The 23319-nt window shown below is 43.5% G+C and overlaps 1 protein-coding gene and 1 long non-coding RNA gene across 4 annotated transcripts; both read left to right on the forward strand.

Moving 5' to 3' along the window:
• The first annotated feature begins 15331 nt into the window (after positions 1 to 15331).
• On the forward strand, positions 15332 to 18287 carry LOC125545396 (uncharacterized). 3 transcript variants are annotated; one of them, XR_007300010.2, is made up of 5 exons: positions 15333 to 15848; positions 16071 to 16425; positions 16511 to 17248; positions 17495 to 17925; positions 17994 to 18287. It is a non-coding gene; the product is annotated as an uncharacterized LOC125545396 (long non-coding RNA). The 3 variants fall into 3 exon arrangements; XR_007300011.2 differs by having other exon boundaries at positions 16511 to 16698; positions 17148 to 17925; XR_007300009.2 differs by having other exon boundaries at positions 15332 to 15848; positions 16511 to 17925.
• Positions 18288 to 20079: 1792 nt separating this feature from the next.
• LOC125545397 (pectinesterase inhibitor 28-like) lies at positions 20080 to 21229 on the forward strand. Its single transcript, XM_048709318.2, has one exon. It carries the CDS (start codon positions 20212 to 20214, stop codon positions 20890 to 20892), a length of 681 nt encoding a protein of 226 aa, XP_048565275.1. The 5' UTR covers positions 20080 to 20211; the 3' UTR covers positions 20893 to 21229.
• The last annotated feature ends 2090 nt before the right edge of the window (positions 21230 to 23319 follow it).

The raw sequence follows: 23319 nt of genomic DNA on the forward strand, positions 1-23319 counted from the left end.
TGTGCGTAGGAATTTTTTTGAAATTACTACGAAACCCAACATATCACACAAATATCTCTCGTCTTTGTTTCAAGCTGTTTTTCTGACAGATCTAGGTTGTCATGTCATCTTCAAGTGCCCCCAAGGACAAGTTCTTTGAAAAGGTCATCAACCCCTACCTCGCGAAGGTGCTGCAACATCCTCAAACCATTGATATGCGTGAATGGTTGTTGCACATCCGCGATGTTGATGGACCAAGGAAGACTGGAAGCACGGAGGCAAAGCTCGAGGCATTGGAGCAACAAGTTTTCAAGTGTCAGGAGATGGTGGAGCGTGGACTCGACTCCAATCACATTATGATCACAGAGTTCACCAACAACCACAAGCTGGACGTCAAGGACATTGGGGTGGCCATCTTCAAGCTTCATGAGAAAATCGAGCACCTCCAAGCCCAGATCTATGACCTGCAAAATCAAAACTGTGAGTATGAATATGGATTCAAAAGGATGATTTTGGCTGCGGATTTGAGGACTCAGGAGACTCGATCATCCTTCTATGATGGTGAGCATATGCCTTGGAAGAGGGAGGACAAGCCTACATCATCAACAAATCCAACTCCTTCACCGGCAAAAGAGATATAATCACATGGGTATGGGCACTCCCGTTGGCAGGTGCCCCAGTATCGTATCACCATCACTTTTATCTTTACCATTTTTCTTAGTTCGATCCTTTTGATAATATTTTGATCTAGTAGAATAAGGTTTTTGGTATGATCTAAGTTTTGAGTTTTGCTTTATGATCCCTCTATGTAATCGAGTCCGTGAGCTATATAATAAAGAGTAGTGTTGAGTCAAGGGTTTGATTATTTTGCCATGATCTTGAGTGAACAAAAGAAAAGAGAAAGAATAAAAGAAATAAAAGAGAACATATGGATCTTATGGGGAGTAATGAGCTCACATATAAAGAGTATGATGATTAAAAGTTGTTGAGAGTTGACAAACATAGTTTTGGTCATCGTTGAAATTAATAGGAAGTAATAAAGAAAGAGAGGTCTTCACATATAAATACACTATCTTGGACATCTTTTATGATTGTGAGCACTCATTAAAATATGACATGCTAAAGAGTTGACGTTGGACAAGGAAGACAATGTAATGGGTTATGTTTTCTTACATCTGAGATAAATTATATTGTCATGGATCATCCAATATGATTGAGCTTGTCTTTCCCCTCATGCCAACCAAATTCTTTGCACCAAGTAGAGATACTACTTGTGCCTCCAAATACCCTTAAACCCAGTTTTACCATGAGAGTCCACCATATCTACCTATGGATTGAGTAAGATCCTTCAAGTAAGTTGTCATCAGTGCAAGCAATAAAAATTGCTCTCTAAATATGTATGACTGATTGGTGTGGAGGAAATAAGGTTTATACGATCTTGTGATGTGGAAGAAATAAAAGCGGCGGACTACATAATAAAGGTCTGATACGTCTCCAACGTATCTACAACTTTTGATTGCTCCATGCTATATTATCTACTGTTTTGGACATTATTGGGCTTTATTATCCACTTTATATTATTTTTGGGACTAACCTATTAACCGGAGGCCCAGCCTAGAATTGTTGTTGTTTGCCTGTTTTAGGGTTTCGAAGAAAAGGAATATCAAACGGAATCCAAACGGAATGAAACCTTCGGGAACGTGATTTTATCAACGAATAAGATCAGGGAGACTTGGACCCTACATCAAGAAATAAAACAGGAGGCCACGGGGTAGGGGGACACGCCCACCCCCACCAGGCACGCCCTCCACCCTCGTGGGGCCCATGTTGCTCCACCGACGTACTCCTTCCTCCTATATATATCCACGTACCCACAAACGATCAGAAACGGAGCCAAAACCATAATTCCACCGCTGTAACTTTTTGTATCCACGAGATCCCATCTTAGGGCCTGTTCCGTAGCTCCGCTGGAGGGGGCATCGATCACGGAGGGCTTCTACATCAACACCATAGCCCCTCCGATGAAGTGTGAGTAGTTCACCTCAGACCTACGGGTCCATATTAGTAGCTAGATGGCTTCTTCTCTCTTTTTGGATCTCAATACAATGTTCTCCCCCTCTCTTGTGGAGATCTATTCGATGTAATCTTCTTTTTACGGTGTGTTTGTTGAGACCGATGAATTGTGGGTTTATGATCAAGTCTATCTATGAATAATATTTGAATCTTCTCTGAATTCTTTTATGTATGATTGGTTATCTTTGCAAGTCTCTTCGAATTATCAGTTTGGTTTAGCCTACTAGATTGATCTTTCTTGCAATGGGAGAAGTGCTTAGCTTTGAGTTCAATCTTGCGGTGTCCTTTCCCGGTGACAGTAAGGGCAGCAAGGCACATATTGTATTGTTGCCATCGAGGATAACAAGATGGGGTTTTCTTCATATTGCACAAGTCTATCCCTCTACATCATGTCATCTTGCTTAAGGTGTTACTCTGTTTTTAACTTAATACTCTAGATGCATGCTGGATAGCAGTCGATGAGTGGAGTAATAGTAGTAGATGCAGGCAGGAGTCGGTCTACTTGTCTCGGACGTGATGCCTATATACATGATCATACCTAGATATTCTCACAACTATGCTCAATTCTATCAATTGCTCAAGAGTAATTTGTTCACCCACCGTATAATACTTTTGCTCTTGAGAGAAGCCACTAGTGAAACCTATGGCCCCCGGGTCTATCTTTATCATATTGATCTCCTACTACTTAGTTATTTCCTTTGCTATTTAATTTGCCTTTATTTTACTTTGCATCTTTTATCATAAAAATAGCAAATATATTATCTTATCATATCTATCAGATCTCACTCTCGTAAGTGGACCTATAGAGATTGACAACCCCTATTTGCATTGGTTGCGAGGATTTATTTGTTTTGTGTAGGTGCGAGGGACTCGCGCGTAGCCTCCTACTGGATTGATGCTTTGGTTCTCAAAAACTGAGGGAAATACTTATGCTACTTTGCTGCATCATCCCTTCCTCTTCGGGGAAAACCAACGCAGTGCTCAAGAAGTAGCAAGAAGGATTTCTAGCGCTGTTGCCGGGGAGGTCTACGCAAAAGTCATCATACCAGGTACCCATCACATACCCTTATGTCCCGCATTACATTATTTGCCATTTGCCTCTCGTTTTCCTCTCCCCCACTTCACCCTTGCCGTTTTATTCGCCCTCTATCTCTCTCTATCCTCCCTCTCTTTCTCTATTTGCCTCTTTTTGCCCGCTTGCTTTCTATTTGCTTGTGTGTTAGTCTGTTTGCTTGTCGTTATGGCTAGTTCCTTATCTTCTCCCTTGTCTCCCGAGAATGAAATTCTAAATTTTAAGCAAAGGGAGGGTGAAAATCTAAAAGATGCTTGGTATAGAATTTGCAATGCTCAAAATAAATCTACTAGGAAGCAATCTACTACCATTCTCCTTCGCAATTTTTATGTAGGCATTACTCCTTGGCACCGTTATGTTCTTGATACTATTACCGGAGGGAACTTTTTATTCTTATAATGCTATGTTAGATTTATTTGGCTCACCCCCTCTCTTGGTTAATGGAACTATATTAACTTTGGAGCATGTAATGCAAAGGCTTGAGATTATTGAAAATAAGGTTGCTACCGTAGAGTTAATAGAAAATTTGGATAAAAAGATCCACAGCCAAATCTCTCAATATGGATCTAAAGTAGGAGTTACTTTGAAAGATATTAAAGAAAAGGAACCCATAGTTAATGAGTGAATAAATCACGATTCCGTTAGGATCGATAAACTTGAGAATATTATTACCAACTTGGGAACCGCTTTTTCTTTCGTAAAGAATACTCCAAGTCCTTCCACTAAAGTTGCCAAGCGTATGTACGTTCCTAAAAATAAGGGTGAATCATCTAGTAAGGAAAATGCGGATCTCAAATCTATAAGTGTTCATCCCAATCTTTTTGCAATCATTAAGGAACCATTTGTTACAAATGAATTTTTCGATCTTGTGCCTAAAAGTTTGATAATTAATAAAAATAAAGAAATTCCTAAATATGTTAGATGCCTCATCGAAGAATTGCCTACCAAAGATGGCAATACCTAGATCTATTCTTGCTTGTTATGCCTAGCTAGGGGCGCGAAACGATAGCGCTTGTTGGGAGGCAACCTAATTTTATTTTTATTCCTTGCCTTTTGCTCCTGTTTATTAATAAATAATTTGTCTAGAATCTGTTTTGGTTGTGTTTAATTAGTGTTTATGCCAAGTAGAACCGTTGGGAAGACTTGGGGAAAGTCTTGTTGAACTTGCTGTAAAAAACAGAAACTTTAGTGCTCACAAGAACTGCTGTCATTTTTATTTGGAAAGTGATATTTAGTTAATTATTTTTGAAGATTATTAATAGATAAATTCCTCACGTCCAGAAATTTATTTTAGAATTTTTGGGGTTCCAGATCTTGCGCTAGCTACAGATTACTACAGACTGTTCTGTTTTTGACAGATTCTGTTTTTCGTGTGTTGTTTGGTTATTTTGATGAATCTATGGCTAGTAAAATAGTTTATGAACCATAGAGAAGTTGGAATACAGTAGGTATAACACCGATATAAATAAATAATGAGTTCATTACAGTACCTTGAAGTGATCTTTTGTTTTCTTTCGCTAACGCAGCTCACGAGATTTTCTACTTTAAGTTTTGTGTTGTGAAGTTTTCAAGTTTTGGGTAAAGATTTGATGGATTATGGAACAAGGAGTGGCAAGAGCCTAAGCTTGGGGATGCCCATGGCACCCCCAAGATAATCTAAGGATACCTAAAAGCCAAAGCTTGGGGATGCCCCGGAAGGCATCCCCTCTTTCGTCTACTTCATCGGTAACTTTACTTGGAGCTATATTTTTATTCGCCACATGATATGTGTTTTGCTTGGAGCGTCTTGTATTATTTGAGTCTTTGCTTTTTAGTCTACCACAATAATCCTTGCTGTACACACATTTTGAGAGAGCCATACATTATTTGGAATTTGTTAGAATGCTCTATGTGCTTCGCTTATATCTTTTGAGTTATATAATTTTGCTCTAGTACTTCACTTATATCTTTTAGAGTACGGTGGTGGATTTGTTTTATAGAAACTATTGATCTCTCATGCTTCACTTAGATTATTTTGAGAGTCTTAATAGCATGGTAATTTTCTTAAAATCCTAATATGCTAGGTATTCAAAGTTAGTAAAATTTTCTTAAGAGTGTTCTGAATACTAAGAGAAGTTTGATGCTTGATGATTGTTTTGAGATATGGAGGTAATAATATGAAAGTCGTGCTAGTTGAGTAGTTGTGAAATTGAGAAATACTTGTGTTGAAGTTTGCAAGTCCTGTAGCATGCACGTATGGTAAACGTTATGCAACAAATTTGAAACATGAGGTGTTATTTGATTGTCTTCCTTATGAGTGGCGGTCGGGGACGAGCGATGGTCTTTTCCTACCAATCTATCCCCCTAGGAGCATGCGCGTAGTACCGAGGTTTTTGATGACTTGTAGATTTTTGCAATAAGTATGTGAATTCTTTATGACTAATGTTGAGTCCATGGATTATACGCACTCTCACCCTTCCATCCTTGCTAGCCTCTTCGGTATCGTGCATTGCCCTTTCTCACATTGAGAGTTGGCGCAAACTTCGCCGGTGCATCCAAACCCCGTGATATGATACGCTCTTTCACACATAAACCTCCTTATATCTTCCTCAAAATAGCCACCATACCTACCTATTATGGCATTTCCATAGCCATTCCGAGATATATTGCCATGCAACTTTCCATCATTCCGTTCATCATGACACATTCATCATTGTCATATTGCTTAGCATCATCATGTAGTTGACATAGTATTTGTGGCAAAGCCACCGTTCATAATTCTTTCATACATGTCACTCTTGGTCCATTGCATATCTCGGTACACCGCCGGAGGCATTCATATAGAGTCATCTTTTGTTCTAGTATCAAGTTGTAATCATTGAGTTGTAAATAAATAGAAGTGTGATGATCATCATTTTCTAGAGCATTGTCCCAAGTGAGGAATAAAAAAGATAAAGGCCATAAAAAAAGGGAGAAGGCCCAAAAAAGAGAAAGGCCATAAAAAATAGAAAAGGCCCAAAAAAAGAAAAAAATGAGAGAAAAAGAGAAAAGGGACAATGTTACTATCCTTTGCCACACTTGTGCTTCAAAGTAGCACCTTGATCTTCATGTTAGAGAGTATCTTGTTTTGGCACTTTCATATACTAGTGGGAATTTTTTTTCATTATAGAACTTGGCTTGTATATTCCAACAATGGGCCTCCTCAAGTGCCCTAGGTCTTCGTGAGCAAGCAAGTTGGATGCACACCCACTAGTTTCTTTTGTTGAGCTTTCATACATTTATAGCTCTAGTGCATCCGTTGCATGGCAATCCCTACTCCTTGCATTAACATCAATCGGTGGGCATCTCCATAGCCCATTGATTAGCCTCGTTGATGTGAGACTTTCTCCTCTTTTGTCTTCTCCACATAACCCCCCTCATTATATTCTATTCCACCCATAGTGCTATGTCCATGGCTCGCGCTCATATATTGCGTGAAAGTTTATGGGTTTGAGATTACTAAAGTATGAAACAATTTCTTGGCTTGTCATCGGGGTTGTGCATGATGAGAGCATTCTTGTGTGACGAAATGAAACATGACTAAACCATATGATTTTGTAGGGATGAACTTTCTTTGGCCATGTTATTTTGAGAAGACATAATTGCTTAGTTAGTATGCTTGAAGCATTATTATTTTTATGTCAATATGAACTTTTGTCTTGAATCTTTCGGATCTGAATATTCATACCACAATTAAGAAGAATTACATTAAAATTATGCCAAGTAGCACTCCGCATCAAAAATTCTGTTTTTATCATTTACCTACTCGAGGACGAGCAGGAGTTAAGCTTGGGGATGATTGATACGTCTCCAACGTATCTATAACTTTTGATTGCTCCATGCTATATTATCTATTGTTTTGGACATTATTGGGCTTTATTATCCAATTTTATATTATTTTTGGGACTAACCTATTAACCGGAGGCCCAGCTCAGAATTGCTGTTGTTTGCCTGTTTTAGGGTTTCGAAGAAAAGGAATATCAAATGGAGTCCAAACGGAATGAAACATTCGGGAACGTGATTTTCTCAACGAATAAGATCAGGGAGACTTGGACCCTACGTCAAGAAATAAAACAGGAGGCCACGAGGTAGGGGGGCACGCCCACCCCCACCAGGCGCGCCCTCCACCCTCGTGGGCCCCCTGTTGCTCCACCGACATACTCCTTCCTCCTATATATATATCCATGTACCCCCAAACGATCATAAACGGAGCCAAAACCCTAATTCCACCGCCGTAACTTTCTGTATCCACGAGATCCCATCTTAGGGCCTGTTCCGGAGCTCCGCCAGAGGGGGCATCGATCACGGAGGGCTTCTACATCAACACCATAGCCCCTCCGATGAAGTGTGAGTAGTTCACCTCAGACCTACGGGTCCATAGTTAGTAGCTAGATGACTTCTTCTCTCTTTTTGGATCTCAATATAATGTTCTCCCTTGTGGAGATCTATTCAATGTAATCTTATTTTTGCGGCGTGTTTGTTGAGATCGATGAATTGTGGGTTTATGATCAAGTCTATCTATGAATAATATTTGAATCTTCTCTGAATTCTTTTATGTATGATTGGTTATCTTTGCAAGTCTCTTCGAATTATCAGTTTGGTTTGGCCTACTAGATTGATCTTTCTTGCAATGGGAGAAGTGCTTAGCTTTGGGTTCAATCTTGCGGTGTCCTTTCCCGGTGACAGTAAGGGCGGCAAGGCACGTATTGTATTGTTGCCATCGAGGATAACAAGATGGGGTTTTCTTCATATTGCATGAGTCTATCCCTCTACATCATGTCATCTTGCTTAAGGCATTACTCTGTTTTTAACTTAATACTCTAGATGCATGCTGGATAGCGGTCGATGAGTGGAGTAATAGTAGTAGATGCAGGCAGGAGTCGGTCTACTTTTCTCAGACGTGATGCCTATATAAATGATCATACCTAGATATTCTCATAACTATGCTCAATTCTGTCAATTGCTCAACAGTAATTTGTTCACCCACCGTAGAATACTTTTGCTCTTGAGAGAAGCCACTAGTGAAACCTATGGCCCCGGGGTCTATCTTTATCATATTGATCTCCTACTACTTAGTTATTTCCTTTACTATTTACTTTGCCTTTATTTTACTTTGCATCTTTTATCATAAAAATACCAAAAATATTATCTTATCATATCTATCAGATCTCACTCTCGTAAGTGGCCCTATAGGGATTGACAACCCCTATTTGCGTTGGTTGCGAGGATTTATTTGTTTTGTGCAGGTGCGAGGGACTCGCACTTAACCTCCTACTGGATTGATACCTTGGTTCTCAAAAACTGAGGGAAATACTTACGCTACTTTGCTGCATCATCCCTTCCTCTTCGGGGAAAACCAACGCAGTGCTCAAGAGGTAGCAAGGTCTATATCACAAGTGGCAATATAAAGTGATGTTCTTTCGCATTAAGATTTTGTGCATCCAACCATAAAAATGCAAGACAACCTCTGCTTCCCTCTACGAAGGGCCTATCTTTTACTTTTATCTCGTACCTTAGATAAGAGTCATGGTGATCTTCACCTTTCCTTTTTACATTTTATGTTTTGGCAAGCACAATATGTTGGAAAGATCCTAGTATATATGGCTAATTGGATGTGAGTTTTCATGAACTATTATTGTTGACATTACCCTTGAGGTAAAACGTTGGGAGGCAAAACTATAAGCCCCTATCTTTCTGTGTGTCCGATTAAAACTCCATACCCATAAGTATTGTGTGAGTGTTAGCAATTGTGAAAGGCTACATGATGGTTGAGTATGTGGACTTGCTGAAAAGCTCTTATATTGACTCTTTCCTATGTTATGATAAATTGCAATTGCTTCAATGACTGATATTATAGTTTGTTAGTTTTCAATGAAGTTTATGATTCATACTTGAAATTGTGATTGAATTGTTACTCTAGCATAAGAGATCATATGACAATAATTATATAAGTTGATGTTCTAAGAATGATCATGATGCCCTCATGTCCGTATTTTATTTTTATCGACACCTCTATCTCTAAACATGTGGACATATTTTTCGATTTCGGCTTTCGCTTGAGGTCAAGCGAGATCTAAGCTTGGGGGGGGGGTTATACGTCCATTTTGCATCATGCTTTTATATCGATATTTATTGCATTATGGGTTGTTATTACACATTATGTCACAATATGTATGCCTGTTCTCTCTTATTTTACAAGGTTTACATAAAGAGGGAGAATGCCGGCAGCTGGGATTCTGGGCTGGAAAAGGAGCAAATATTAGAGACCTATTCTGCACAGCTCCAAAAGTCCTGAAACTTCACGGAAGCTATTTTCAGAATATATAAAAAATACTGAGCGCAAGAAGTTCCATAGGGGGCCCACACCCAGGCCACGAGGGTGGGGTGCGCCCTACCCCCCTAGGCGTGCCCCCTGCCTCATGGGCCCCCTGGTGGCCCTCTGATGCCCATCTTCTGCTATATGGAGTCTTTCGTTGAGGAAAAAATCATAAGCAAGCTTTCGGGACGAGACTCCGCTGCCACGAGGCGGAACCTTGGCGGAACCAATCTAGGGCTCTGGCGGAGCTGTTCTGCCGGGGAAACTTCCCTCCGGGAGGGGAAAATCGTCACCATCGTCATCACCAATGATCCTCTCATCCGGAGGGGGTCAATATCCATCAACATCTTCACCAACACCATCTCCTCTCAAACCCTAGTTCATCTCTTGTATCCAATCTTTGTATCCAAACCTCAGATTGGTACCTGTGGGTTGCTAGTAGTGTTGATTACTCCTTGTAGTTAATGCTAGTTGGTTTACTTGGTGGAAGATCATATGTTCAGATCCATTATGCATATTAATACCCCTCTGATTATGAACATGAATATGCTTTGTGAGTAGTTACGTTTGTTCCTGAGGACATGGGAGAAGTCTTGCTATTAGTAGTCATGTGAATTTGGTATTCGTTCGATATTTTGATGAGATGTATGTTGTCTCTCCTCTAGTGGTGTTATGTGAACGTCGACTACATGACACTTCACCATTATTTGGGCCTAGAGGAAGGCATTGGGAAGTAATAAGTAGATGGTGGGTTGCTAGAGTGACAGAAGCTTAAACCCTAGTTTATGCGCTGTTTCGTAAGGGGCTGATTTGGATCCATATGTTTCATGCTATGGTTAGGTTTACCTTAATACTTTTGTTGTAGTTGCGGATGCTTGCAATGGGGGTTAATCATAAGTGGGATGCTTGTCCAAGTAAGGGCAGCACCCAATCACTGGTCCACCCACATATCAAATTATCAAAGTACCGAACGCGAATCATATGAACGTGATGAAAACTAGCTTGACGATATTCCCATGTGTCCTCGGGAGCACTTTCTTATATATAAGAGTTTGTCCAGGCTTGTCCTTTGCTACAAAAAGGATTGGGCCACCTTGCTGCACTTTATTTACTTTTGTTACTTGTTGCTCGTTACAAATTATCCTATCACAAAACTATCTGTTACCTATAATTTCAGTGCTTGCAGAGAATACCTTGCTGAAAACCGCTTATCATTTCCTTCTGCTCCTTGTTGGGTTCGACACTCTTACTTATCGAAAGGACTATGATAGATCCCCTATACTTGTGGGTCATCATGGCATAGATGACAATCCACTTCGTTTCACATAATAGGGGTTAGGGTAAGCATAAGAGTAAGCAGAGAAATTCTTCGAGGATTTATGAACATAATGATTTGAAGAATAATGCACATATCCACAATCCTTAGATCTTCCCTGCGAAACAGACGGGTTAGCACGATGATGCTCATATGAGGACTTTGATCCTTTTGAGGAATTTGATCCTCATGAGGAGTTTGGTCCGTATGAGGACTTGGATCCATATGAAGAATTTGATCTGGGGTTCTTATTCTTCACAGGTGGTGTCATGATGACATTCACCTAAAGATTTTCAAGGTACCTTTTGGAAACCCAGATTTTCTTCATAGGAGAACCGTTCCTACAGTTAGTGCCAACATATCTAGCAAATACTTCACCATTCTGATTTTTGAACAGTTTATAATTGGAGTCAAATGACTCATCAGACGAATATGAAGATTCACATGTAAAGCCAGATAATGTAGATGGATCCACTGAAGGTCCCTTTGTAGCAACCCATGAAGTTTTGGGATACTGCTCAGGTTTCCAGTAGGTCCCATCAGCATTAAGTTTCTTCTCAAAGGCAATACCCTCTTTCCTAGGGTTCCTGTTGAGGATCTGCCTTTTAAGCATGTCACAAAGAGCCTGATGCCCTTTGAGGCTTTTGTACATGCCTGTCATATACAATTCCTTCAGCCCTGCATCATCAGTGATACTAGAAATGTCCTTAGATGATGAATTAGTGATAGCAGATGCAGTTGAAGAATTTGCAGCAATGGAAGTATTTGAGCATTCAGGTGAAGAATTAACAGTTTCACGTTCAATGCACTTCAAACATGGAGGGACAAATTTATCCTGAGTAGCGCTGATTTGTTGAGCAAGTAATGAATCACGCTCCTTCTGAAGATCTTCATAACTCACTCTTAACTGCTCAAGGTTTTGCTTTCTTTGAAGAAATTCGTAAGAAAACTTCTCATGATCAGATAGGAGAGTGTTATGATGACCTTGAAGATTGTCAAACTTGGACTGAAGTCTCTGAAGATTTTCAGTCAAAATTTTAGTGTGATCCATTTCCTCGCCCAACATATCATTGCTTTTATCTAGCATATTTTGAACCTTTTCCAGAGCCTTTTGCAATTTTACAGCAATCTTAGCAAGTTTAGAATAGCTGGGTTTGAGGTTTTCATCAGATTCATCCTCACTAGATTCAGAGGAGGGATATTTGAGTACCTTTGAGCCTTTTGTCATGAAGCAATAGGTGGGAGTGTAGTCCTCATCGCCGTCATCAGTAGTGTTGGGGAGGTCCTTTTCCTCAAAGTTGAAGATGGACTTGCTGACGAACGCGGTAGCGAGGGCTAGGCTCGCCACACCAGAGTCTGACTCCTTAGATTCCTCCTCTTCCTCATTTTCCTCATATTCAGCCTCAGAGTCCATTTCCTTGCCAATGAATGTCCGAGCCTTCTTGGAGCTGCTCTTCTTGTGAGATGAGGACCTTGAAGGTTTTGATGAAGAGGACTTTGAAGATTTCTTCTTCTTTGAATCATCAGAACTGTAATCCTTATACTTCTTCTTCTTTGATTCCTTTTCCCATTGAGGACAGTCTTGAATGTAATGTCCGGGTTTCTTGCATTTGTGACAGAGTCTCTTCTTGTAATCATGGGATGAGGAATCTGATCTCAAGTCACCACTTCTTGAGGATTTTCCAAAGCGACCACGTCTTGAGAACTTCTGGAATTTCCTCGCGAGCATTGCTAGCTCCTAGCTCAGTTCTTCAGGGTCACCAAGGCTGCTACCAGAATCTTCACCTTCAGATTCAGACACTGCCTTGGCCTTCAGAGCCCATGATCTGCCATAACTTGGTCCATCAAGATCTCTCTTCTCAGCAAGATGGAACTCATGAGTGTTTAGTCTCTCGAGAATATCAGCGGGATCAAGTGACTTATAGTCTCCACGTTCTTGTATCATCAATGCCAAGGTATCAAATGAGGAATCAAGCGATCTCAGCAATTTATTCACCACCTCATGATCGGTGATATCAGTGGCACCAAGTGCTTGAAGCTCATTTGAGATGTCAGTGAGGCGATCGAAGGTTTGCTGAACATTTTCATTGTCGAGTCTTTTGAAGCGGTTGAAGAGATTGCAAAGAACGTCAACTCGAGAGTCACGCTGTGTTGAGACTCCCTCATTGACCTTGGACAGCCTGTCCTAGATAGGCTTTGCTGTCTCCAAAGCACTCACTCTGCCATACTGCCCTTTACTCAGATGGACACATATGATTTTCTTCGCTTGAGAGTCGAGTTGCTTGAATCTCTTCACATCAGCAGCGTTGATGGTGGGAGTGACAGAGGGAACACCATTCTCCACAACGCACCAGAGATCGTTATCAATTGCCTCAAGATGCATGCGCGTCTTGTTTTTCGAGTAGGGGTAGATCGTCCCATCGAAGGTAGGACACCTAGCAGAAACCTTAATCATACCTGCGGTCGACATAACTAAAACTCCAGGTGGTTAAACCAAAATCACACAGAATAAGGGAGTACCTTACTCTGATACCAATTGAAAGTGCGTTAAGTCGACTAGAGGGGGGTGAATAGGCGAATTTTATGAATTCTTCACTGAGGAATTTCAGGGTGAGGAAATTCCTGAGTGAAGAACTACTTGCAGCAGAATAAGTACTCAGATGTAAACATAACAGAACATAAGCATGGTCTTCATGATGAAATGAAAACAAGCACAGAGTACAGAAAGCGTAAACACAGGATAAATAGAATGAAGACGAACAAACTGAAGAAATTGAGCTGAGGAAATAGAGAAAGTTTTCAATCAAAGTCTTCAAACAGATATGAACAAGCACATAACACAGAAATGAGGAAATGGAAGGGATGAGGAAATGGAACCAGTTAGCTCGGTGAAGACAATGATTTGGTAGACCAGTTCCAACTGTTGTGACAATTGTACGTCTGGTTAGGGCGGCTAGGTATTTAAACCTGAGGACACACAGTCCCGGACACACAGTCCTGAACACGCAGCTCAGGACACTTAGTCCTCACTGTATTCCCTTGAGCTAAGGTCACACAGACCTCGCCCAATCACTCATGGTAAGTCTTCAGGTGACTTCCAAACCTTCACAGACTTGGTCACTCGGTGATCCACAATTTCCTCTTGGATGCTCTAGACTATGACGCCTAACCGTCTGGAAGATGCACGGTCTTCAAAGGTAACAAGCGTCGGATCCACGCAGGATCAATCTCTTCAGTGATGCTCAATCACTTTGGGTTTGTAAGTGTTTGGGTTTGGGTTTTCCTCACTTGATGATTTTCACTCAAAGTCCTCGGAGGATGGAATGCTCTCAAATGACAAATGTCAGTTTCTCTCGGAGCAGCCAGCCAGCTAGTGGTTGTAGGGGGCGGCTATTTATAGCCTAGGGAGCAGCCCGACATGATAAGACATAAATGCCCTTCAATGATATGACCGTTAGGTGGGTAGATATTTTGGAACAGCTGGCGCATAGCACAGCAACGGTCGGAATTTTGAGTATCAAATTCCTCAGTGTTATCATGTTCCTCACTGTGTAGGCAATCTGCACTGGCGAATTCCTAACTCCTCAGTCAGAACAAATGCCTCAGAGACCAGAAGAACTTCATCTCTGTCACTAAAGAAATTGACTGAGCTGTATGAGATTTCCAATGGCTTTACTCGAAGGAATTGATAGGTGTAGGATTTGAGTTGAGTATCACTTGAAAAATTTTCCTTAGTATTTCCTCGATCCCCTTTAACAGTACGGTGTTTCCTATGATTCAAGAAAGAGAAAATGAAACTACGAAAACAAAAGTATTCGCGCTTCATGTTCCTCGAATGAATATCAAGTCTTCAGGATCACATCAATTTCTTCACTTTTAAAGTCTTCAGAAAGTCTTTAAAAATACAAAGTATTCAGTCGAAGAACTTCATTTTTAGGGGTCGACTTTCTCTATAAATATCAAACTCCTCATAGACTTATAGACCTGTGTACACTCACAAACGCATCAGTCCCTTAACCTATAAGTCTCCAATACACTAAAATCATTAAGGTGCGCTAGATGCACTTACAACCTTGAGTTGCGACCTATACAAAAAAGACAAATTCATGGCCTGAGAAAATGAATAGTATCATGTGTTAAATAACCTCAGATTTGTCTTTTTTGCACAGCCCCCATTCCAATGTATTTTGAACTGAAAATTTATACACATGTGTGTTAACCTTCATGTATATCTATATTTTTCTTTAGAATTTTTTAAAATGTAAAAATATGAATTTTAATGAAATTGCAATTTTGAATTTGGAGGCCTCACTGGAGGCCGAGCTCCAAAAGGAATTTCCGCGTATGTAGTCCATATTAAAATCTCTAAAATGGATTATCTACTACTCCTATAAAAGGACGAGAGGGCGGAGAACCAAATCATCTCATCCGTCGAATCATAGAATCGGATGGACTAAACCACCCCAACAACATCAAACACGTTTTACACTTTAATTACCCACCCTGCCACTCCTAAACTCCTGCTTCCCTTTCTGAAAAACTGCTATCCCGATCTCACGCACGATTCTTATCCCCTGCCGCGCACAACTTCCCCTCCTCTCACGTTCGCACGCATAGGAGCTCTCCATCCCCAACCAACCTCCTCTCCCGCTTGGTGCCTCACCTCCCCGGTGCCCCACTGCCTCCTCCCCTCATCGTCGCCCTCCCTGGCGCCCACATCCCACCCCTGGCATGCCGTCCGCCCCACACGCCGCCCCTCACTGTTGGCCCCGACGTCCTATTGGAAACGAATGAGGAACCGCCACCGCAGCCCCGCCCCAGCCGCTGAGGCCTGAGGTTTGGCTCGTCCCCGCCCCGCCCCGCTGCCGGAGACGCATCCCTGGAGCACCGCCCGATAGCCAGAGCTCAGCTCGCGAGAGCCACAACACCCTGGCCGGCCAGGGACGCGCTTCCCCGCCCCAGTCGCCCCCGGAAACGGACGCCTCGGCCGGCCGCGGGCGCCCTAGATGGGCTGTGGGGTTGGTGCGGCGACCGCGTGGGAGGGGCCGTCGGGCCTATAAATACTCTACCGCCAGGTTCGATCCACTTAGCTCCTGCTCATGTCCATTCCATCAGATTGCACACTTGGCTTTTTAGTAGCTTCAACTATACTTCACTATTAATCTGAAATTAAGTGCAAAAAATATATTCTGATTCACCTTCATAACACGAAGCTAGAACCAACTGAACATTATGTGAGCCGATTTCATCATCATGACTACCTGTATAATCTTGTATGATCCTTCATCGCAAGCCAGGGATTCCTACTACAATGGCCAGCCTCTGATTGTTGGTGACATGGTTGAAAAAGTTAATCAGGGGAGCAGGAAATCTCCGTCCCCGCATATGAGCTACCGCCAGCATCCGCAACGCCTGGTCTGCCTAGCGACTCGCCGCCCCGCCCTGTCCGACCACGTCGTGCCTCTTGCCGTCGGTTGACACACCCTCGTTGTTACCTCCAGGTATTTTCCCACCTATATTACTTGCAACTTTAGGGACTGCTATAGGGATTGCTCAACTGGATCTGCACAATCCAACAAAAGAAATATGCAAAGTGTTTGCATCTGCACAATCCAACAAATAATATCTCAGGCTGCTCCGTTCAGATGACAGGTACAATGACAAGTACTTTTATCCACATAAAATTACTGACAATGATCGACTTTGTACCTAACATGTGGTGAATATTTGGTTTCAGATGAGCAGCACTGAATAGCATCAAAGCAACTAAATGCATCTTCTGAGAAGGAATGACTCTGTGATAGAGAATGATACTCAATGATGACAGCTGAACAAAGGGATGCGTACTTGCACAATAACCGTGAGTATAAGAAGTCCAAACACAAGGGCAGTGATCACTTTTAGCACTTGAGGGGTCCAGTAGAGGTATTTCTACTTTCTTGCCCTCAAAAGAAAACAATGGACAAGTATGCTGCTTATTCACGTTCTTTCTATAGGTTAACACATTTATAACAAATTAACAATATCACCAGGCTGAATATTTGTTAGTTCCAATATTTTAAATTCAGTTGACCTCATGAATTCAGATTCTTGAGGTTTGTCTCTTCAAGTTGTGATTGACTGGAAACAGGGTGTAACAAAGAAAAGGACTGCAATTGTGCTCCTATTGCTTAATATACCGAGTGAAAGTAAATACAATGACCTACAATATAGAGCTTATGTGCTTTGCATGAAACTGAATGCATGGCACTGAACATACCTCTAATCTCTTATGTTATATAAGTAAGCACATGATTGGGAGGATTGATATCCATCTTGGTTCAAAAATAAATAAATTTTGGCAACATAATTTGGGAGATGCCTATCTTTTGCAGCATGGAAGTCGGATAGTCAACATGTTCTAGATCAACAAGACCCTGAGCACGTCTTGACCCTAACAGAAAAATAGAGACATCCCAAGTGATAATAGGAAAAGGTAGACTCGGCTCCTCCACTCATGCTTCTTTGAATCTCTACAAGCTAAGTTCAGTGCATGGTTCTATGAACTACAACCTAAATTCGGTACATGCTTCTCTGAATGTTGGCCTGCCAATTGGTATTATATTGCAGACTTCAGAGGATTGTATGCAGGTCATTTATGCCAATGGTTTCCTGCCTTTTTATGTTTTTTTGGACTATTTGAATGTAAGGACTATACATAATATCTTTTTTACTGTTCTAGGTTGAAGTGTTGGCACGAAGAAACATAATAGGAATTTTATGAATACTGTGCCTTACTGTTAAGATGAATAACAGTCGACTCAGATAGTGTGTGATTATGTTTCTCCTAAAGCTAGCTGACCAACATCTGAACGACTCTGACTGCTGCGTACAAGTCCAGCTATAAGGATCTAAAACATTGTGTGGAATTCCGAAAGGTCTTTTCCTATACTGCAAGACCCTGTTTGGAACATGATGATTTCGTGAATCAACAACAACACTGTTTCCAGTGACTTTCAACAACTACATCGTTTCCAGTGAAATTCAGCAACAACTACATTGTTTCCTATCATCTAGGAATATAAAGGCTTTGATTTTTTTCCCCAGTATAGTTTAGATTTTTAGGGAACACTTCAACCAAGACATCGATGAAGCAAAGAACTTCATTACAAGGTACAATCGTGACTATCAATGCCTAGCTATTTTTCGGACTTGACTAACACAAAGGGTGCAATCTGTAGGTTCAGGGAGCTCCTATGCTTTTTCCGAGTAAAGATGACTTTCATGCTAGATTTTCTTTCAAGATAACAATAAAGCCTAGGAGCATCCCTGTCCATGGAACAATACTGGAGTGATATAGTGCAACGGTCTTGCATTTCTCAATGCCTCTATCTTTATTTTCATTGTTATCGTAATTCAGTGTGGTATTTAGAAATTTAGAATCCTTGTGCTATGATGTTGTGTATTTTGCAACCCAATATACTCTCCTGTTAACTGAATGTGATCGTAATAATTCATTTTTAATCGTTGGTTTATATGCTTGTGGATGTCTGATGTGAAGAAGCAGAGCTTGTTTTGTGGATGGATGCATTGGTTTATGTTACCAGCCTTTTTGATTTGTTCTTAGAATATGGAGTTGGTTATGATGAATGACGTGCTCCACTGGGAAAATGTATTCAGTGCTCTTTTTTGCCTGTCTATGTTCTTTCTTAGATATGTTTGTAATATTAGTCGAAACATGCATTTGCACATGCATACTTACTAGTATTTAGAAAGGGAGGGAGTACACACAATGCGTCATTTGTCACCATCGGTGGCGGATCTAGGCCCCAGGCCGGGGGGCAGGCCTGGGGCGTGAGGCCCATTTCCTTTGTGGGCTGTAGCGAAAATACCGAAATCACTAATTACGGAGTACTCGTTGCAAAGAACACTCCACTTTCCCAGGTCGCGACAAGTGGCGCACTTTTAAACAGTGCTTCAAATCTTGAACCGTTTTTATCATTGGATTTCTCGTATCGAGATCTTGAAAACTAGATCCATGTTGATAGGTTTTGACGAACTTTTTTCCATGAAAAAACCGAATGAAAAAAACCAGGCGAAAAAATCGAATCGGAAGCATGGTTTTTTTCTCTTTCCGAAAGAGGCACGACCGTGCCTCTCGCGAAATCACACCCGTGCCTCTCGTGGAAGCAAACCGTGACTCTCGTGGAAGGAAAAAACAGAAAACACGTTTTTTTTGTTTCCGAGAGGCACGGCCGTGGCTCTCGCGAAAGCACAACCGTGCCTCTCGCAGAAGCAAAACCGTGACTCTCGCGAAAGAAAAAACAGAAAATGCGTATTTTCCCCTTTCTGAAAGGCACGGCCGTGACCCTTGCAAAAGCACAACCGTGCCTCTCGCGGAAGCAAAACCGTGACTCTCGCGAAAGAAAAAAAAAACAGAAAACGCCTTTTGTTTTTCCCTTTCCGAGAGGCACGGCTGTGACTCCCGCAAAAGCACAACCGTGCCTCTCGCGGAAGCAAAATTGTGACTCTCATGAAAGAAAATTAAAACAGAAAACCTGTTTTTTTCGTTTCCGAAAGGCACGGCCGTGACTCTCGCTAAAGCACAACCGTGCCTCTCGCGAAAAAAAAACCGTGACTTTCGTGAAAAAAAAACATGTTTTTTTCGTGCAAAAAATATTATTTTTTTCAAAAAAAAATTTGATCAAAAAGCTAAGGAAGACCGAGGGAAAACCAAAACGTCGAAAAAACCCAGAGAAAAACCGTTTAAAAGCCAAAAACGCGTGCGGAAAAATAAAAAACAAAATCCGAAGGAAGCGTCCAGAGCGCGACACGTGATGAACGGCTGAGAGCGCGTCAAGTGACGCTGATCGTTACGAGCCTTCCGAAGGAGCGCTCGTTAACTAGTTGCAGTATACGAAGGGGGGCCGGGGCGCTGGGCTGGGCTGGATCCGCCCTTGACCATCACTAGAGAAAATGGAAGATCTTTGAAAGGTTCCTATTTCACGATACATATCATTCGCGGGATCCACCACCATTGCAGCCGACCGGCAAAACGACCGTCGAACCGGCCTTTGGGCTGGGCTGGGCTGGGCCAGGCTTTATGCGTATGTTGAGGTGCCTCCTTGTTTTCCAAAAAAAAAGAGCTGCCTCCTCCAATCGCCTCTCTCTTATTGTCCTTGGATGGACGATGAGATGTGCAAGATCACCGATTCACGTGAAGCGAGCTAAGCGACATCCAAAAGCAAGTGGCGCCCGTTCGTCCGTGAACCGATGCTCATCAAATTCGATCGCTCCAACAGCAAAAGATCGATCGAAGCAAGCATGCATGTCTCATCCCGGACCCGGAGCATCTGTATATATACATGCCAAATCTGGCTGAGTTACACCCATCCATTCATGTGTAAGCTCTTCACCACTGCACAGTGCACACACCACTGACAGTGACTGAGAGACAGTATGGCAACAATGGCGCCCTCATCTGCTCTGCTACCACTGCTCCTGCTCCTGCCCCTGCTTCTCCTCTCCGTCGCATGTACTGCAGGCGCAGCACCGGCAGCAACAGCAACGGTACCAACGATACCATCCCAGCCCGGCAAGCCGAACTCGAACAACAAGCAGAAGCAGGGGGGCGCGCCGCTGGGGCCGGCGGTGCGCGCGCTGGTGCAGTCCACCTGCAACGCCACCACCTACTACGACCTGTGCGTGGCCGCGCTCGTGGCGGACCCGGCCAGCTCCACCGCCGACCTCCGCGGCCTGTGCGCCATCGCCGTCTCCGCGGCGGCCGCCAACGCCTCCGCCACCGCGTCGGCGCTCGCCAACACCACCTGGGCCGCCTCGGGCGCCCCGGAGACGGGCAGCGACGGGCGCGCGCAGCAGGTGCCGGCGCTCCTGACGCGGACCTGCGCCGGCAAGTACGGCGAGGCGCGGGAGGCGCTGCTGGAGGCCCGGGAGTCGGTGGGCGAGGAGGCGTACGACTACGCGTTCGTGCACGTGGGCGCCGCCGCCGAGTACCCCGCGGTGTGCCGGACGCTGTTCCGGAGGAAGCGGGTGCCCTACCCCGTGGAGTTGGCCCGGCGGGAGCAGGCGCTGGAGCACCTCTGCACCGTCGTCATCGACATCATCACGCTCCTCGCCTAGCCTGCCACAGCCCCCTTGATCCCGCCTGAACCTATTCTGTTTATCGCACGCATCGTAATTTTAAATTTCCCGTCAGACGAATAATCGCGTGCGTTTTGGCATGCAGATTACGTACTCCTGTAGTAAACTGCTCCACTGTAATAGTATCATTATCGAGCGTAAACCGGAGTGTACTGGCACTACTGCTGTGTAACTTTGAGAGTGCATGTTGGCACACAGAATTTGAGTTGAGGGTTTCCGGCAAGAAACTAAAAAGATGGATCCAAGACTGAGATGTCGAGACAAGGCGGGCAGCGGCCATTAATGAAAAGGCCGATCACGTACTTTTCTTCTTTGACGCCATCCGCATACATATTGTCTCTACTGCTTGGAGAGGAATATGTCTGTCTCCATGGCGGCATCCCCACTCGTCTTGTTCAACGATTGCATGGGCTGTCTCCTGTGTGGATGAGGCCGTCCCCAGCGAACCAACCCATGGTGAACGAGTGCCTCCGCTCGACCATCGCATGTTCTCGATCTTGGCAACTGCGGCGAATAATGCACGTCTCGCAAGTTGCAACTGGGGCAGCTCTCCAGGAGGAGACATGAAGCCCGCCGGTGAGGAGGGTGTTTTGGTGACCCAGCTTCATGGTGGCCGATTTTAAAAAAAAAACATTTTGGTTTAAAAAAATTCTAAAAATGCATGTATGTAAGGATGAAATGTATGTGTGTAGAAATTCACGGCGAAATACCTTGAATTACGACCTTTACAAAAAAACAAAATAGTTAACTTTGGGGATGAACGGTATCATATGCTGAAAAACCATGGATTTTGTTATGGGTGCAAGTACGCGAGCAGTGGCGACTGCCTTGTCAGTTGGCGACGGGTGTGCCGGCCCGTCGTCCTTGGTGGCCTTGGCATCCCCGATCTCCGGCGTGTGGGCATCTCCCTCCATACCCGCTGGTTGTGGCTCCAGAGGACCGACCCTTCTCGCCAGTGGCGGAGACAAGCCTAGGGCAACTAGGGCTATAGCCCTAGGCTCAGTACCAAGATCCCTTGTAATTTCTTTCTACAAAGTACTCGAAATTTCAAGAATTTGTAGTTCAAACTTGCTCAGCCCTAGGCGTGACTGGCTGCTAGTTTCGCCACTGCTTCTCGCCCATGGCAGCACCTCCATATCCTACATTGCCCTTACGTCCAGGCCTTCTTTCTGGCCTCCACCTCTTGGTCACTCGGCGACGGGTGCACATGCAAATTCTGGAAGGACCATTGGCTCGATGGACAGTCCATTGTTGAGATCGCGTCCGTTGTCCATGCCAGGGCCCCAAGCGGCGGCGCAAGTCGCTATCTGTGTGCGACGACCTTCACAACCGCGCCTGGATCATGGACATCCAGGGCACGCTCGGACATCCGGCTCCTACACCGCGCGCTCAAGCTACCAATCCCTCTTCATTGGTTCCACAGAAGACCCCCACTGGCGCATCACCTAGCGATCTTGGGCGCCGCTGCACATCAAGTTCTTCATCTGGCTGGCCCTCCTCGGCCGATGTTGGATGGCCAACCGCCTCGCGCGACATGCTCTACTCCATGAGCCTACATGTCTCCTCTGCGACCAATAGCCCGAGACGATGCAACACCTCCTCGCAGGCTGTTCCTTCTCCCACCAAGTTTGGCATGAGGTGCTCCCTTGGTGCCACTCCACCGCCGCGCTCCCGGGCCAAAATGACGAGTTCATTGCCTGGCTCACCTCAGCCATCGCCGCCACACCGCGCTGTCTTCGGCGTAGGCTCACCTCCATCACCATCCTCACGGATTGGTGGCTTTGCAAGCACCGCAATGGTTGCATCTTCCACGGCGGCAACCCTTCTGTCAGCCGAGCTGTCAACGACATCCTGGAGGAGGCAAGACTATGGGACGCGTGGGTGCCACATGTCTCGCGCTTATCATGCCCGAGACGTAGCCTAGGGACTTTGTGGTCGGCGCACCCACTTCTCCATGTGCACCATGGCTGCCGCTGCATGCCATCCATGTGTACTAGCTAGGCAAACCTCCCCTCTCGTCTCAAACTTGTACTATAATTGATATCTCTACCTATCAATGCAATGATACGCAAGCCTTTTGCGTATTCGCGAAAAAAAGGCATGGTTTTTTTGCATAACCCTCGTTTCAACGTATTTTATTGTGAAAAATTACACATATGTACATTATGCCTCCATGTAGTATATCTATAGTTTTTTATAATTTTTAAACATAAAAAATGAATTTTGCATTTTTCATAAAACAACCTCCATGGAGCTCGACCTCCAAAAGCAATTTTCGCCGGCCGGTGTCCAAACAAGTCAAGCTCAACGCTTTTTCATGAACAAGGAGTTTGGTGCCTCACGTGACGTACTACAAGCATGTTTGGTTGTCTGCATCGTTTTTTGGCCACCCTGCACTATGGTTGA

This window comes from Triticum urartu, chromosome 3A (assembly GCF_056163025.1).
Source record: "Triticum urartu cultivar PI428250 chromosome 3A, HENAU_Tu73, whole genome shotgun sequence".
Lineage (NCBI taxonomy): Eukaryota > Viridiplantae > Streptophyta > Magnoliopsida > Poales > Poaceae > Triticum > Triticum urartu.

Excerpts from the sequence above, each read along its gene's own strand:
- LOC125545397 (XM_048709318.2), top strand. The coding sequence starts at position 20,212 with ATGGCAACAATGGCGCCCTCATCTGCTCTGCTACCACTGCTCCTGCTC.